The sequence below is a fragment of the Erpetoichthys calabaricus genome, chromosome 8 (genome assembly GCF_900747795.2).
Source record: "Erpetoichthys calabaricus chromosome 8, fErpCal1.3, whole genome shotgun sequence".
Classification (NCBI taxonomy): domain Eukaryota; kingdom Metazoa; phylum Chordata; class Cladistia; order Polypteriformes; family Polypteridae; genus Erpetoichthys; species Erpetoichthys calabaricus.
Window position 1 is genome coordinate 73287272 of NC_041401.2, and position 17559 is coordinate 73304830.

A 17559-nucleotide genomic window follows, 5' to 3' on the forward strand; every position below is an offset into this window, starting at 1 on the left:
AATGTTTTCACAATTAATGGCCTTAGATTTTATTAATTACAAAAGAAATTAAACCATTTTTTAAATAATGATCTACAAAAATTGCGCACTAAAACAAATGAAAAATGTTCAACATTTAACAACTTGAAATAAAAAACAGAAATCAATACATTTAAAAAGAGATTTTTTTTGGATTTGTAATTCCATTTCTAATTTTAGAGATTCAATTTACACCTATCTGTCTGAGCACATATAGAATGTACGTCTGTATACCAGTGTAATGATGTTTGGGATAAAAAAAGGTTGTTCTTCAAAAGTACAAGTCCAAACCACTTAAGGCATTTCAGATCTTTCTTTCATTTGATTTTTTTTTTTTTTTAGTTTATTTTGAAAACAATGCTGACCACAGCCCCTATCTTTTGTTTAAGGTGGTCTGATTTGCACAAAAAGGCAAAAAGAAAACTTAACAGGAGAACTTGTGTATATTTACAGCAACTCTGACCCATGCACAGAAATCATTTCAGAGAATCTGGGAAATGACGACATCCTTAATCAAGTAGAGAAATGCAACCAAACCAGCTAAATAACAACTCATGACTACAATAATTTATATCACCAAGCAGTTAATGTGCACTGATGTGACAAATATATTAAACCTCACATTTTATTAAAATGATGTATAAATGCTATTTTAAATCCATTTTAAAGGAGGGCCAATACTGCATAATTGAAATGAAGAACTTTTTTGTTTTTTCATCAGTTTATATTGGCTTCCGGTTGTTATCTCTCAAGAAACTGGTTGACAGGTTAGGAATATCAGCCATGCTTCAGCTCCATCTCCATCATACCCTCTGTGCTGGAAGCCATTAACTGACTCACAAGGCACTACCTTTAGCTTTCATATGGTGTGTGTCTACATACTTGAACTGTTTTTGTTAACATAAAAAGGAAATGTGCAACAGTACCCGGTTTTCCTAACGTAATCTGAGCAATTGACTGTACTCATATTGCAAACTGGTTATAGGAGTTGGAATAATGCCTTTCCTGGCAGTCCTGGGCACAGGGCAGGAAAAGCCATGGACAGGACCTCGAAGCTAGTCACACATACCCCACAAAAACACTTAAATCAGTGCTTCTAAGACACCTTTGGGTTGCCGGTGGCCTTGCTGTGTTGTGAGCACAAGACCTGTTCACTCAATCCAATGTGGCAGAATGATCTTTTGGATGTTCCGATACCAACTTAGGCTCAGTTTTTAGCATACTAGCCATGGCAAAATAGAACAACCGATTCCCATTCTGGCCCCCTAAAATGTTTTCTAGTATTTTGCCACTTATTTTTTTAATAAAGACTAGGGGGCTTCCCTGCTTGCTTCGCTCGCCAACCCCCATGTTTGGTTTTCCGGATACACACTTTTAAGATTTTTTTTTTCTTTGAATTGTTGCTATTTCCTTAGTTTCACTTTTATTTCAGAACTTCGTTAAAAACAGTATTTGGAATCTTTTGAGTCCCAACATGCTAAATCTTTTAAATGAGGTCCGTGAGACATGTGTTTAATGACTTTGTACCATAATTCAGGATAGGTTTCTCTGTTTGGAATTTCAGCACAGACAAAACGATCCACATCATCAGTAGTTAATAATTTTTTTTGCAAAGTAACCAATAAATGTATCCGAGTTAAACCCCGTTTTTGAAATACTCTGACTTAAACTTCAAAGCCTTACAATATTTACATACTTCTGACATATCACCTATGTCCATATATTCAAACTCCATTCCTTGCTTTGTCCTGCTTTTTTTTCTCCCAATGACACCTGGTCCGTGGTGATTATTTTCCCTTTTTTCGAGTAATAATTTCTGTTTGCTTGCGCTACTGTGATCTTTACTTTCTAATTTTCCTGCTTTCATATTCTTTAACTTTCTCTGCATTTGTATTGCGCCGTTTTTTTGAGCCTTTCGAATTCCACTGCTTTCATAATCTCTAACCTGCTCTGCATGTGTATAGCACCAACGTTTCCGAACGTCTTTATGAAGTTTTACTTTGTCTTTTACTCTTTGTATTTTAATTCTGAGCCTAATTGGACGTGTTTTTTTTCAATTCCACTTGTTCCGGGCTGATTATTACTTTCCTTATTTTCTGAATTTGCACCTAGATTATTCTTTTTTGCATTTTTTTCTCTCCAACGCTTTTGAGTCTCTTTTCTCTGCACTGCTCTTTCTTCTTCGCTTAGTTGTCTACGTTTCATCTATAACGTATTGTCCTTATATGCTTTATATGCGCCGAGAGCCCTGGATCTGTGTGTGCTCAAAGCCTTGACACGACTGAGTGTTTTGCTGCCTATGGTCTTATTTGATATTGGTTGTAAGTAGGGCGTGTCTTGCAAGAATCTCATGTTCTATGTCCCCGCAAGACGGTCCCGAGTCAATCACTTGACACAAAGTCTCATGTTTAAGGTCCCCGCGAGAAACTCCGTGGCCAATCTCTTTCGTCTTGCGGGTCTTTTAAGTGTCTTCCGTGATCTTCACGTGAAGATCACGTCTTGTCTCCCTAGTCTTTCTCTCCCAGGATTTTTTTTTATAATAGAGAGATACATAAACATTATAGTACACTAAAGTGCCTGGTTTATATAAATATTATGGCACACTAAATGACTACGTATAAAACTTGCAAGTTTAAACTGCTCCAAAACACTATTATTAACCAATCAGGACTTTCTGGACTGGGAAATCTTTCTGCCTTTGATCCTATCCACAAATGATTAATGCATTTCTATTGCCCCACTTTTTTTACCAAAATGCAAAAATGTATTTTTTCAATAGAATATACTTTAAACCTTTAACAAATTACAATTAAAAGAAAGAGAGAAAAATACCATATTAAAGAATCCTTATAAAAATAAAACTTGGCATAGTAAAAAATATAATTAATGACCAATAAATATACCTCTTGATGAGCTCCTTCAATGTAGTATGCAGATGTAACTATTAGAAATATTGCTGCAAAGGTGCAAACCATTCCTCTGCGCTTGTACAACCTGGAATTTAAAGTCTTGATTAATAAACAATAAGTATATAATTATGCCTGAAAAGAAAATGTCTGCCAAAGAAATTCTAGAAGACAAAAAACTAGAAAGTTGCCAGGAACTATGACTGGATGATAGGTACCTTAGGAAAAAAAAACTCAAATATATAAGCAATGTGCAAGTTGGAAACTAATGTCTATGAAAACACATTTTGGAAAAATGTTATGTCTAAGTTACATCAGCAGAGTGAATGCATTTCCTGTGCAGAACTAACAGAAAATTTAAGTTTTTAATGAACTAGAAAGGCAATCTCTTTAGGTCACTGTATCTCGTTTTATAGTATTGGTCAGAAAATATAGTTAGAAAATATGAATACTCAAAAGACAAAGATGGAAAAATCTCCTGGATGGGTACATAATAAAATGACATGAAGCTTTTATAATATTTCAATGAATACTTATGGGTTTACTTCTTTATTCTTACGGTTTTCTATCACATTCCAAAATGAAAAAGTTAGTATGAAAAGACTGCCACTTCATACAAGACTAATCCCTTTTGTATAATGCACTATATATATTAGGATAAATTTAAAGGAAATTAAGAATGATTTTTATTAGAATTGTATTAGACTTTGGCAAACTCTAAGCTAGTGTTTTTTAAATATATGAAATAAAAGATTTAACAATATAGTGTTAAAATACTCCATGCTTTCTTTCTAAAAAGTTTTCAGGGGGTGCACTAGGCAGGGCCCAGTGGGAAAAGACTCATTGGAGAGATTCTCTCGTTCACTTGGCCTGGGAGCAACAGTTAATGTCCCAGACGTTGCTGGAGGAAGTTTTAGGTACAGTATATGTTGGAATAGAGTAGTCCAGCTGAGCGTGTTGCAACCGTGATCCATATAAGGACAGGTCGAGTAAAAATACTCGAGTTAAGTATGAAGTATCTATTCCCAGAAGTATTCAACTGATGTTCAGATTAACTCAAAAGTTGTGAACTACAGTTTGTAAACAAAGTCCACAAATGTTCATTTTGGAATTACCAATCTGTTATCTGTTAACAACTTAAACTCTCGCTCCACATTCAAAGTACTTTGACCTCCACTGTCAGTCCCTCCACGTTTGCTGAACTCTGGATACAAGTGACTTCATCATTTGCAACCACACCCTTATGATGAAAAACACATCCAAACACACTGTAAATTGAAATAAAATACATAAAGAGGTGATTTATAGTGACTCATGTTTCTGCTCTAGTATTCAAAACATTATAAATCTAGAAGCCAAAACAACTTTTGTAATTTTCAATTGGGCAAATACGTCAAAGGCTTAGTATACACTGTGGCAGACCTCCTTGAAGTCTCCCTTTGAACTTAAATAATTAATCACTTAAACCCCTTCAAGGAAGGTTTGTGTGAATCTGTTTTGCTTAAAAATTCTTGAACGCATCTTTGTACAGAGTGCAAATTAATAACTAAAACACATACACAGAACAAAAGTAGCAGTCTACCTTTACTGCTCACCAGCGTAATCTCTTTTAAGCCTTTTGTACACCTTTCAGTATTTAGACTATGTTATCTGGGGAGAAAATATTAGGTGTAAACACAACCAATTAAATACCAGTGGGTTTACAGTATGGTTAACTTGGGAATTTTTCATAATGCATATGTGAAAAGGTCAGTGACACCAATGAATAGGTCACCTACACCAGTAAAACAAATTAGGACTAACAATATGTAGTGAAATTGATACTGCAATAATACTGACTCAAAATTTACTATATGTCAATATGTCCTCAAACCACCCTGAAATTTAAAGACCAGCACTATGTAGATGCATATATGTACTTTTTCCATACAGAGCCCAAAACCTGGTATATTTTTGCACAATAACAATATGAGGTATTTGTGAAGGAAGATGTTTTAGTTTTTTTTTTGTTTTTTTTTTTTAAATTTCATGAATAGTTGTGCCTCAAAGAAACAGCTCAAAAACTCTTTTCCCCAATCACATTTGTTTTATATTTCCTCTACTTATTTATGAGTTTTAATTGTATGTTCAACACCTTGACTGCTTTGCTGGTATCTGTATCTGCCAGTGAACACTATTCTACATCCATCTCTGACTTTTTTTACAGAAGACAAAACTCTTAATTCATTAACATGCTGAGAAATCATGACACATGTATGTTTTATGACATTCTTATTCCTAATGGTTACAAACTATGTATTTGCATATATGTGATCTGCCATGTCTTTAGCAGTATGCATGATGCATGTGGGTATTTAGTTTATAACATTCACTAGAATAGCACTAGTATAAATACTTATGGTCAGGCAACTCTTATTTTCCATCCAGTATCTTTCTCAACAGTACAGATAAGTACTTTATAGGGCTAGTACCAGGGAAAAATCTATATGGGGGCACTTAAAATTCTTAGGAGGGTGGTGACACTTCTGCCATTGCAACTATCCGTTGAAACTTTAAATATACTTTAAATGCCAATAAACAGCGAAGTTTTAATTTTTTCACTACAAATTCACATAGATTTTTCCATCCATCCCTTTCCAACCCGCTGAATCCGAACACAGGGTCATGGGGGTCTGCTGGAGCCAATCCCAGCCAACACAGGGCACAAGGCAGGAACCAATCCTGGGCAGGGTGCCAACCCACCGCAGGACACACACAAACACACCCACACACCAAGCACACGCCAGGGCCAATTTAGAATCGCCAATCCACCTAACCTGCATGTCTTTGGACTGTGGGAGGAAACCGGAGCGCCCGGAGGAAACCCACGCAGACACAGGGAGAACATGCAAACTCCACGCAGGAAGGACCCGGGAAGCGAACCCAGGTCCCCAGATCTCCCAACTGCGAGGCAGCAGCGCTACCCACTGCGCCACCGTGCCGCCCGACATAGATTTTTATTTCATTTAATTGATATCCTATTACTAACCTCTGCCCAAAAAGTAGTATAATGAATAGCTTACTCCAGTAGCCTTAACAGTTTCATATATCACCAAGACAACATATTTATAAATGTTAATGCAAAATGATCACACCATACATGAACACTCACAACTATTGTAATTACTGTAGGAAGCTCAATTCATTTGCTAAAAACAAAAAGGGCAGTAATGCAGTTTGTCTCATAACTGATGCATGAATAATGACTAATTAAAAAAAAATTCAGAAAAAAACCCTACTTGTACCATTTCAGTACAGAGAGGATATGCAGTGAAATGGACAGCTGAGGGCTTACACTACGTGGATGTGTGACTTTACGTGTGGATTAGTGGTCAGTATACCTATTTGACCATTGATCAAGTGCAAGTACTTTTAGAGTGCAAGTTAACTAGGCTAAAGTTTTTTAAAACAGTAACTGTCATCTCATTCCACCTGCTGCTTGTCTGCTCATAAACTTTGTAGGGGAACATTGAACATTTTATGGAAGTTTGCTTAGTAGGGACTCATTTTGCTGGTAGGGGGAAGGATACACTGCAGAAGCCGCATGTTCCTGATTGACCTCCGTATGCTGTACCATGTTTTACCTTTACATGTTGAACTGTTTGCACTGCAATTCCTCAGCAAAACCAAAGAATTTCCAAACAGCAGAACTTCACTACTTGTTCTAGTTGTAGCAGCCACAACTGAAAAAGCAGTGAAGGATTTCAAAGAAGCTGAAGTATTGAACATCACAATATTGACTATTATATATAATTTACTTATTTACGTATATGTCATATCAAAAATTCAATATTTTGCCTAGTCCTAATACAAATATGAGGAAAGTAACCATGTTCATGCTATCCTTTCCAAACTTGTAAGGAAAATAAAAAAAACAAAAAAAAAAAAACACATCATCAAAACACAGTCAATAAAACAAGAAAATGCATGTAACAATTCAAAGTGAATTAGGACCCACTTTAAAGTCCAGTCCTTCGCATCTAGGAGCAGTTCAAAAAAGAAATACTGCAGTGTGGTTATGGGATGTTTCCAGAGGACGAGTGCTTGCCTCTCTTCTTTGTCTCTTTGCTTCCTCTCTCTTAAACATGAAGAATCTAAAGCAGAAAACAACTCAGTGTTACTAATTGGATACAAGAACTGAACATTATTTTAGATTTTCATTTTGCTTAAATGTCCTTATAGAATCCACTCTTTTGTATATAATTGTGCAGAAAGAGGCCTCTAAACAATTAGAACAAATATACGTTTTTGAACATCTGTATATAGCTGCAAAACTTTTTGCTCCTACATACCCACAAAACTTCCATTCTGTTGCTCCTTGGTTATCCCTACACGTCTTTGTGGTATCTCGCAGTCAGCTGCATTTTCAGCCATTTCATTTAGAGGTTAAGGGACCAGGATACCTGAAAGCCAGAAAAATCACAATTCACTGGGTTTAAAGATATATAAAAACCTAATGGGTTAGGGTTACATCCCGAGTGGCTATATATCATCCTTGCAAAGCAGCTCAACTCAGGTGTGCAAAGCACTATAAAAGGGTGGCAAAGGCAGCATAAAACATTCATAGCACACAACTCCTTTCTGTACCAGACATACAGTACCAGTCAAACGTTTGGGGTCACCGAGAAATGTCCATGTTTTTTAACAGAAACACACACCTTTTATTATCAAGATACCTTTAAAATGATTTAAAAATATAGCCAATGCATTACTAGTGTTTGTCATAGCTACTACTGCTTGAAATGACTTATTTTTAATTTATTATTCACATATGACTACAAAGCTCCCTTTTTAGTAGAAATTCTTTCATTGTCCTAATGTCAAATTCCATTAGTTTATCCTTAATTTCTCATGTTTATAAGCTAATTGGTTATTAGAGAAACTTTTGTAACTGTGTTAGCACTACTGAAATCTATACTCTATACGGATGACTATTACTACAAGTAACAGTTTTTATTTTCAGTATTACAATACTTAACAGCCAATTTTACTGATAACTACATGAGAATGCTTAGAGTGCATTTCTAATATGAAGTAATAGCTCAGTTAATGAAGTAAATGCATTCCAGGACTTTAGCTCATCATAAAAAAAAACTCTATCAGAGGTAAATTTATTATGGGAACGATGCGGATATTTATGGTGTAGGGAGGTGGTGCTGTGGGACTTACAGTATGTTCTCTGCTGTCTCTTTCCTTGGCAACCCTCCAATGCCACTGCTCACCAGATTTTCTATGGCTTCTGCCATGCGGCTCAACACATTCTCATTTGCCTCATGCAATCCCCCTTGCATGTCATTTGAGGTCACTGGCAGCATGATCTCTCTCGCTTTTCCCAAGACTTGTCAGTGGTTAGGCAGTGGGTTTTAGCAGTGGTGAAGAACTGCCTAGGTGTTTGCAAATAAGGGCTATCTATCCATGCTCAGCATCAGTTCCTTTCATGACCAGGTGCTCACTTCAAAATGTACTATGTGGCAGTTCTTTACTCCAGTCTTTATCATTTTTATAATGTGCATTTCAATTTCTAATGATACTGCTTTACATTTTATATGCATTACATCATAAAAATATTAATATAAATACAGAATGCGAAAAATAATTAAGCACTAATTTAAAAAAGCTTCTTATTTTACAGTAGATACAACATTAATGATAGAGGAGCATTCCTTGTAAGAAAGTTGCAGTGAATGCCGCAGCACTCTAGAGCAGGGGTCCCCAACCCCCGGTCCGCGGCCCACTACCAGTCCGCAGCCGTCTGACAGCCGGGCGACTCACTCAGACTTTTCAGAACGCTTGGCAGGCGGGGCTTTGCAGCGGTGCAGAGAGGAGAGAGACCGAGGTGAGAGACTATTACAACAAAGTATTTTTATGGTCCCGACAGTTTCCCCATATGACATGAGTCTGTAGAAATCACGTTACTACGAAGTACATTCAACAGATGCTTTCATTACAACGAAGTGACCTTGAAATGCTTGAACGAATCATCCACAGAGCAGTTAGATCTGTGATCGCAGCTCAGTTGTGCACGTTTGCACAACGATCCCCAAACAGAAACATTGTAAAAAAACTTTCTTCGAACTTTCCTCGTACTGTTTTTTTTTTTTTTTTTTGCTGTTTTTGTTGTCTGTGGTTTTCATTGATTCCTTTTGCTTATTGCTTGTCAACATTTGAAAAACATCCATTGGAATTTAACTCATTGTCACCCTCCTATAGAAACAGCAGACACGAAAAAAAGATTGCAGTGTTAATGTTTGTGATGTGCAATCTGTTGCATTGGCAAATGTAAAGCATATGTCTTTGTTATATGCAAAAAAAGAAGAAAAATCTCAGATTGCAAACGTATGCGAACTGCTTAATAACTTTAATAATAATAGATATGTTATGTAAATTGTGTATAAAACTGAAACCAACCCCCCCCCCCCCCGACCGGTCTGTGGAAAATTTTGCATCTAATAAAGTGGTCCTTGCTGTCAAAAAAGGTTGGGGACCACTGCTCTAGAGGACTGGTAGTGGAATTATGCATGTGCTACAGCAGGTTTAAAGTTAACTTTTGTTTTTCCTAAGGGATGTTGTTAACCATGGTATTACTGCATTGTTAAGTATCTCCTACACAAATCATCGACTCACTGCCTTTGTCATGATCCTTTTAACAGAATGAGGCTGACCAAAGACAGATAAAATTTACACTTTGGAAAACCTAGTATGTACAGAAATATCTATAGATTTTGTATTTATTAAACAATATTTATATTTTTTTCAAAATTATGTTTGAAATTAAATACTGCACTAAAGAATCAAAGTTGAAGTGTGCCCAAAAAGAATAAAAAAAGATTGAATCAAATTCAAAATTTAGAATAAAGAATGCAATGGGAATGAACTGAATTATATGCATTTCTTACGCTTCGTTTAATTAACTGTGCTGTATTCATTCTCTGCTGATTGTATTATATGAGGGGTGATCAAAGAGTTTCTAGCCATAACCTGAAGGATATATTCCATATTGCTCATTTGATAAATCTCTGGTTTGGGTTCGCTTCCCAGGTCCTCCTTGAGTGGAGTTTGCATGTTCTCTCCGTGTCTGCGTGGGTTTCCTCCCACAGTCCAAAGACATGCAGGTTGGGTGCATTGGAGATCCTAAATTGTCCCTAGTGTGTGCTTGGTGTGTGGGTGGGTGTGTGTGTGCCCTGCGGTGGGCTGGCGCCCTGCCCAGGGTTTGTTCCTGCCTTGTGTCCAGTGCTGGCTGGGATTGGCTCCAGCAGATCCCCATGACCCTGTGTTAGGATATAGCGGGAAGGACAATGACCGACTGACAGATCTCTGGTTTACTAAAAACATGAGAATTACATGTTACTAGCATTTACAGTTTATACTGTATGTATCTTGATTCAGAAAAATCAGCAAATTCAAAAAACACAAAAATCAAGTATTGTGTTGTCATTGAATGGTTTGGTGTATTGCATAATAACTATGCAGAGGTTCTATTCAAAATACACAAGGACTAGTCATCTTTAATATGTCACGGTCAAGAGGCAGATGTAGAATGCCATGATGGCAAGATGTCATTGGAAGATTAACTAGGGGCCAGATGGCCTTTAAAATCAACAACAGAAGAAAATGTTATCACCTTGGTGAGAATCATAATACAGAACAGAAGAGTGATGGCAGACACTACAAGGATTAGTTATTGATCAAGTGAATGCATTTTTCATGAACAATTTAACATGAACAAACCTATATAGGTTGCCTATATAAATAAAGCATGGCCACATCCTTGGAAAATCTTGAGCTTATGAATTCAGACTATGATAAATTAAAACAAAAGTTCATAATTGACAATTAAACTAGGATTCATCATTATAACTCAAGAGTCCAAACAGCAAACAAATATACATGTAGGAATGGTGACTCTCCAACATGAAAACATTCAAGACCCAAGCCAGCACCAGCAGCACCATGCACACAATTATTTTATGATTTTGAGAGTGTAGTATTTATTAATTACAAAAATGGTCAACATGATCTTATTTGGTGCTAGAAGTCAATTGGTTAAAAGACTGAGAAAAGTTGTAAATGACCCTCCTTCTGTATTATGACAATGCTTCAGTTCAGACTATACCTGTTGCAAAGGCTACTCTGCCAAACTGACTGTGAAGAAATGCCCCACCTCATTCTCAAAAATGACATGTGATGATATACTATGAGCGATAGAGTACCAATAATGTCAGAGAGTGATCTCTTTTTATCACATCCAGTGCTTTACTGCTTCTACGATACAAGGAAATCAACTAAAAAAGCTCTACACCAGAACAAAAGATAGATTTTCACTCTCTCTCTCTCAATGAAATTTAATTATACTGAAATGATAAACACTTAGGCTTCAAATAAGCTAAAAAAATTCAGATAAATCATGTGAACTCAGAACAACAGCAAGTAAATGTTTTAGTTCAAAATATGGTTTTTGGGGCTTTCAGAATGGCCCGATTGGAATGAAAAAAAGTAGGAATTTAAACGTATTCACATGTCAGGCCTGATCTGCTCATTGAGCAAATGTGTCCTGGAGCACATGAGATTCTCAGATGTTGCTGACATAGCAGGAATACAAAGGAAGACCTGGCTAGCTGGGCTACTGCATGAGAACGTTCTATGATCACCTTTGTTCATTTGTTAATGGAAGCTACGGTGATGAACTCTGATAAATAATAAATGCAGATTATATCACACTCAGCTGCAGTATCATTTAACAAGGTTAATACTGTACTCTATTCTGATCATTTTTTTTTTTTATTTCACAAGATGAGCTATATGACTGTAGTTCCCATAATCTATGCATGAAACAGGTTTACAGGCATAGCTATTTGTTCTTAGGCTAAACAGCTTTACATAGCCCAGTGGTGATGGTGACCTGCTGATTGTTAAACAATGTTTGGTAGGCTGTATTCATCTCTGATAAAGCTTGTCATTCTCTTCGTTTTACTGTAGAGTTCTTTGAAAAAGACTGCTATCCATATGGTGAGGGTAAAGCAGACTGAAATTATACTGTCAATAGCATAATAACTCGATTTGTAACTTTATGCTAACAGACAAATGAATGGGAGCTTGTGGTACTCTAATTTCCAAATACTGAGTTATATAATTTGATAGTCTATGTTGAGCTTCAGTGATTTTGATAAGGTTAACTTATTTTGACAAACTACTCAAATGAAAATGTAGTTCATTTTTTTTAGAACATTGCGAACACCACCAAATTTCACCCATTTGCACAAATATTAAAAGTGAAGATGAAGAAGGGAGACTACATGACGATTATATTCTGCAGCTGCCTTTCCCACTCAGGTCTCTCACCACCGGCTTAGTTGTTCACTTAAATCTGTACAATGTGAAAATCAAGTGCACCTCAACTCCAGCAAACATACACAAAACAGCAACATGGCCAACTTCGACAAATCAGAAGGCAGGAGAGAAGAAAAATGTGTTTAGCCATCTGACATTTTTGTAAATTAATTTAAAAAAATTGTAGCTAATTGATGGTACAAGTATTCACTTCCTTGCTTTGACCCACTTCCATTACAAACTCTCCTCTCTAAGTCACATAATCATTTGATTGGAGTCCACTTTAGTGCAGCAGAGGTGTTTCTCATGTTTTCAGCATAAAAACATGTGAAAAACTCATCACATAACAGCTGGAGATGGACAAGAGGTGATCTTACGCAACCAAACTTGAACTTTTGGGCCTTAATACTCATCATTCTATTTGGTGCAAAAGTAACACAGAACATCACAATGGTATTGTCACAAATAATAAAGTAATTTGACTATGTGACAATGTGGGTTCTGCTCCATGCTCCAATCTTCAGTTCAGGAGCCTTTGAACCCAACACCATCACATTTGGTGGCAGCGGTGGGATGAGCAGCAGTGAGGACAGAAGAGGAGCCAGAACAGCAAGCGGGATTGGTGCCACACTTTTGAGGAACTCACGTACCCAAGCCAGAGGAGGACATTTTTAAAGGACAGAGCTTTTTATGGACATTTATTTATTGCTGGTTATTTGTCTTTTAAATAGTTCTTATTCTTTTAATGTCCTGGTTTTATGAAGGGGGCTTGGGTTGGTTTTATTGTGGGGTTAATTGTTTTAGTGCTTTTATTGGTTTTAGTGCAGTGTAGAGTGGCCGAGCTGTGGACCTGGGCTCCAGCTGCATTGGGTTGGTAATGGTGTGGAGCCTTCCCATGCAACTGGAGTCTTATGGGGGGGTGGAATGTAGTGTTGTGGGTCCACAGCTCTCCCAGCAAAGTCCAGTTTTTGCTTAAATGAATAATCACCGCTCTCGCTGCGTAGCGAGGGGCGTGGTAGTGTGGCTGAAGCGGTTTCCGGGAGGATTCGTGCTGCGGGCATTTCTCACCTAAGTGCACAGGTGAGGGACGGTCTGCAGCGTAAATGATCCCGGGAACTGTTGATTGCCACAGCTGCCACGTCCATTATATATAGAGAAGCCCGAGACGGTTAGGGGAGAAGAAAAGAGAACGAGGAAGAAAGAAAGAGAAAGACGGAGGTTGCAGGAGGAAGGAGCGAGCGAGCAAGCAAGCAGGTGCGGGCGAGTGAGCGTGAGCAGGCTTGCGGCAGGTGAGCAGGCAGCCTGGGTGTTTGGCCGACACCCAGGTAAGTAGTAGAGGTGGTCACTACGAGTTTAGTTTGAAGGGCGGAAGTGACCGGGAGACGAGTGACTCTCCGCTTAAGGCAGCAGAAGGGCAGCAGAAGGGCAGCAGGAGTCGGGACTTGGGACGTGGTGTCTCCAGCGTGGGAGCCTTGGTCGTTGGGGAATACCAAGTCACTGTCAGGGGAAGCCGACCGGAACCAAGGATCGGTAAGGCGACTGACAGTAGCAGAAGTAGGCAAAAGAAGGTCAGCTGCAGAGAGAGCGTCTCGCCTGCTGCAGGACTCTAACGGGAGAAGCAGGTGAGACGCTAGTTTAAAAGAAGCACCTGGCTTGGCATTTGTCTTTTAAAAGACTGCTTCCTGCACAACGTTTTAACCTCGGTTTTAAAGGATTGTGTTTTTGTATTTTGACCTCCACAATGACACTCGTTTTTAATGGATTATTTATTTAATGGATTTATTGAACTTTGAATGCACAGCACTTTATTTGAAAACTCATTTGTTTTTGTTGATTGGCTGTAAATAAAAGCACTTTGTTACATCATCCCCTTGCTCTAATGTTGTTGCCTCACTGTCTAGCTCATCGGTGACATTGCCGACGGTGTTGGGTTCAAGGGCTCCTCAACAGTGGATGGCAGCACGGAGCTGAACCCACAACGTCACAGACTACCTTGATTAAAAAACACCTCATTGAGTAATCACAAAATGATTAAGGCAAACGAAGCATAGATGAGGGATCCAGCAGAAAAAATCATAAAGTTTCATCAATTTGAGAGCATTTCACTTTAAAAGATAATGCAGGTGTTTGCCAGTACTGAGACACTAAATCAAAAACTCATCACAGCATAACTGTTACGCGGCAGAATCTTAAAAGGAGATCTCTAGGTTTTATCCAATACTCACCCGACTCCAAAAACAGAACTATGGCTAACTACGGGCAGTGTATAGCTGTGATGCGCTACTTAAATTGTTTTTTTTCACTTAATAAATTGGTTATGGATAGATGATGTCAGTCTACTTCAGATATTTCCTCCTGTCTGTGTTTCATTCTCCTAGTTTAAACAATACAACAAATGTAGCCAAATGCAGAACTCTTTACATGGACCAATGAATACATTGTATTGGGCGGAGTGGTGGCTCTGAGGCTAAGGATCTGTGCTGGTATCCAGAAGGTTGCCGGTTCGAATCCCCGTCATTGCCAAAAAGAGATCCTACTCTGCTGAGCCCTTGAGCAAGACCCATAACCTGTAATTGCTCCAGGGGCGCTGTACAATGGCTGACCCCAAGGGGAATGCGAAAACTAACAAATTCCTAATACGAGAAATTGCATAAGGCGAAATAAAGAACAAAAAAAAAATTGTAGCCTAGCGAGGAGGAGAAATAAAAAAAGGGCTACAGGAAATGTGTTAGGTTGTGCACAAATCAACATTCTATTCACAACAGACCTAAAAAATCCCATGGCACGTGAACCCAGCTTGGTTACTTTCATTAACTTCTATAAACTCAAGAAATGACAATGGATGACTCGAAATCAGACTGAACAGAGTTCGCACAGCAGTACATGGATGGGTAAGGGAGAACATCTGAAAGCCTTGAGAAAGTACCTACATATGCTTTTGTAACAAATAAAATAAAAAAACAAAACACACATGAGAGTCTACTGGTAACTCAGGTTGATACAAAGAGGAAGAATACTTTTTATTGCCACTGTAATGTGCTGTTTTTATGCCATTTCATACTGCTCCTAAAAGACAACAATACACTGGACCAGACCCATTAAAAAAGTAAAGTATAAGAAGGATGATTAATGAAAAAAAAAGATCTGGACAAGATGAGAGACAGAGATGTTGTTTCTGGCCAAATGAAGGCTATGATGCATAAACTACTCAGATTTGGCAGTGCAAAAGATGCTGTGGCCTTTTCAAAAAGGTCAATGGGATTAAGTATATGATCAAAGTAGGAGCTCTGCCACCGTAGGCATTTGCCCTTACCTACCACAATGGACTATACATGTAAATGCACCCTACATGTACAGACACAGCTTAGCAATTTGGAGGGCACACTGGAAAAAGCAACAGCCAAGACAAAACTGACAAGAAAACACCAGAGTTCTAAAAAAGAATTTGAATCTGCTTTGAAACTAAATATGATGCAAGAAGGCAGGATCCCTCACCCATTAGACAGGAACTTTTACATTTATCAACTTTTTATGTGGTACACCCAGTTGACTCTCTTCTCATCTATGCCCATTTATAAGGAATCTCACATGGCTAAAGTGTCCCATAATGGAAAATAACGATAGAGCTAACACATATTAAAACCTACGAAAGAAAAAGGTTAAAGCTAAACCTGCATTTCCATTTTCCTCTCAGAATTTGTACTCTCATACAATTGGAATGCTTACCATCTCAATAAGAGAAAAAAGATATTAACTATGACCAGCTGTTAGCACTGTGTATCCGCCCTACCCATAAGTCAGGCGTGATGTGTTCCAAACCAGCACTCAACCACCACCCCATACAAGCGTGACAAAAATTCAGCTTCCCACTGCCAAGGACCACATTTCACTCACGATCCCTATATGTGCTCTCTAGTGTCAACTATTAAGCAGACATGTAGGTGGAGAGTAGGTTTTAAGGGGCAACCAAATGGGCCCTTTCTGTAACAATAAATATAATGTAAGCAAACTGAAGTGCTTCTGCAATAACAAACACTGAGGGGACCACCATTTTAGTGACTAAATAAAAATGCACTGCACTATTTTAAACTAACTTAAGCCTACATAAATCATTAGCATGCAGAGCAGGATGTTCATCTAGAGGGATCAAATTGCAGAAGCTGGCTGTGTTCAACATAATCTAACCTGCATTAAGACCTTTAATGCGTACTAAATTTTTGCTCAAGTCTACCATGCATTAAACATCGGAACCATTACAACAGACTCAGTCATTTGAAAAACCTACAAATATCAATCGAGTTACTGTGGGGACAGAGCCAGTGACAGCACAACAAGAGAAACACCATAATCACAAAAGCTTTCTTGTGTAAAAGTTTCCCATATTCTACATTGATGGGGAGGTACATTTGCACAGTGTTTAATGCTGCTGCTTCAAAGCTTCATAATCCCAAATTCAAATCCCACCTGGTTCAGGTCTCAGAGAAGTCTATGTTCTCCTCATGTCACAATGTGCATGCTATGGTAAGAGGGGACTCTAAATTGGCCCTCTGTGATCAGGTCTGGGGGTATATTATATATCAGTCTACCCTTCAATGGCCCAGGACCCCATTCAGGTTTGGTTCCCACTTTGTGTCTACCCTTGTGAAATGGAACCATAAAAATGGATGGATTGAGTTAGGCATTTTAGTTTTACCTCTGTAATGGATACAAAAAAGTGCATTAATGATCGACAAGATTGTGAAATGGTGCCTTTAAAAAAATTTTAACAAAAAAACAATGTGTTGTCTAGAGCATTCAATAATGAGATTTTCTACTTCACATTTACTCTTAAACTTTAACAAGACAATAATCAAACTATGAATACTTGGAATTAGCAGCTCCGCTATGTTACAAAACTAAATGTCAAGGAAGGAATGACTAAATGTAGCTTTCACTGTACATAATGGCTAAAAGATCAAACAAGACAGTAGCAGAAAAAAATGGTTCTCCTTTTGGTCATTGTTAAATTCTGAAATAAACAAAACCTGGAAAGTGTGATAAACATTCACTGAATTAAACTACACACTGTGTCACACAAAGACAAATTCAATTCAGCATTTCAACTCATGCATAACAGCTTCAAATTCTGCGAGACACAGCTCCCTTAATAATCTAACAAGCTTGTTTCAGTTTTATACAGATTGTTCAAACTACTTGCACACTGATATACATTCTGTATGTAAAAAGAGCACATTTGACACTTTAAAATAATGCATTTATTTCAACTAAA

The 17559-nt window shown here is 37.8% G+C and overlaps 1 protein-coding gene across 2 annotated transcripts in view; it reads right to left on the reverse strand.

Moving 5' to 3' along the window:
- The window catches only part of vmp1 (vacuole membrane protein 1), a 124268-nt gene that overhangs the window by 102507 nt on the left and 4202 nt on the right, over positions 1 to 17559 (reverse strand). For both annotated transcript variants that reach the window (XM_028806793.2, XM_051931317.1), the window contains exons 2-4: positions 7256 to 7366; positions 6922 to 7057; positions 2922 to 3012 (exon numbers count right to left, since the gene is read on the reverse strand). In XM_028806793.2, coding sequence (XP_028662626.1) covers positions 2922 to 3012; positions 6922 to 7057; positions 7256 to 7337 — 309 coding nt within the window. In that variant the 5' untranslated portion in view covers positions 7338 to 7366. The remainder of the gene's footprint in view (positions 1 to 2921; positions 3013 to 6921; positions 7058 to 7255; positions 7367 to 17559) is intronic.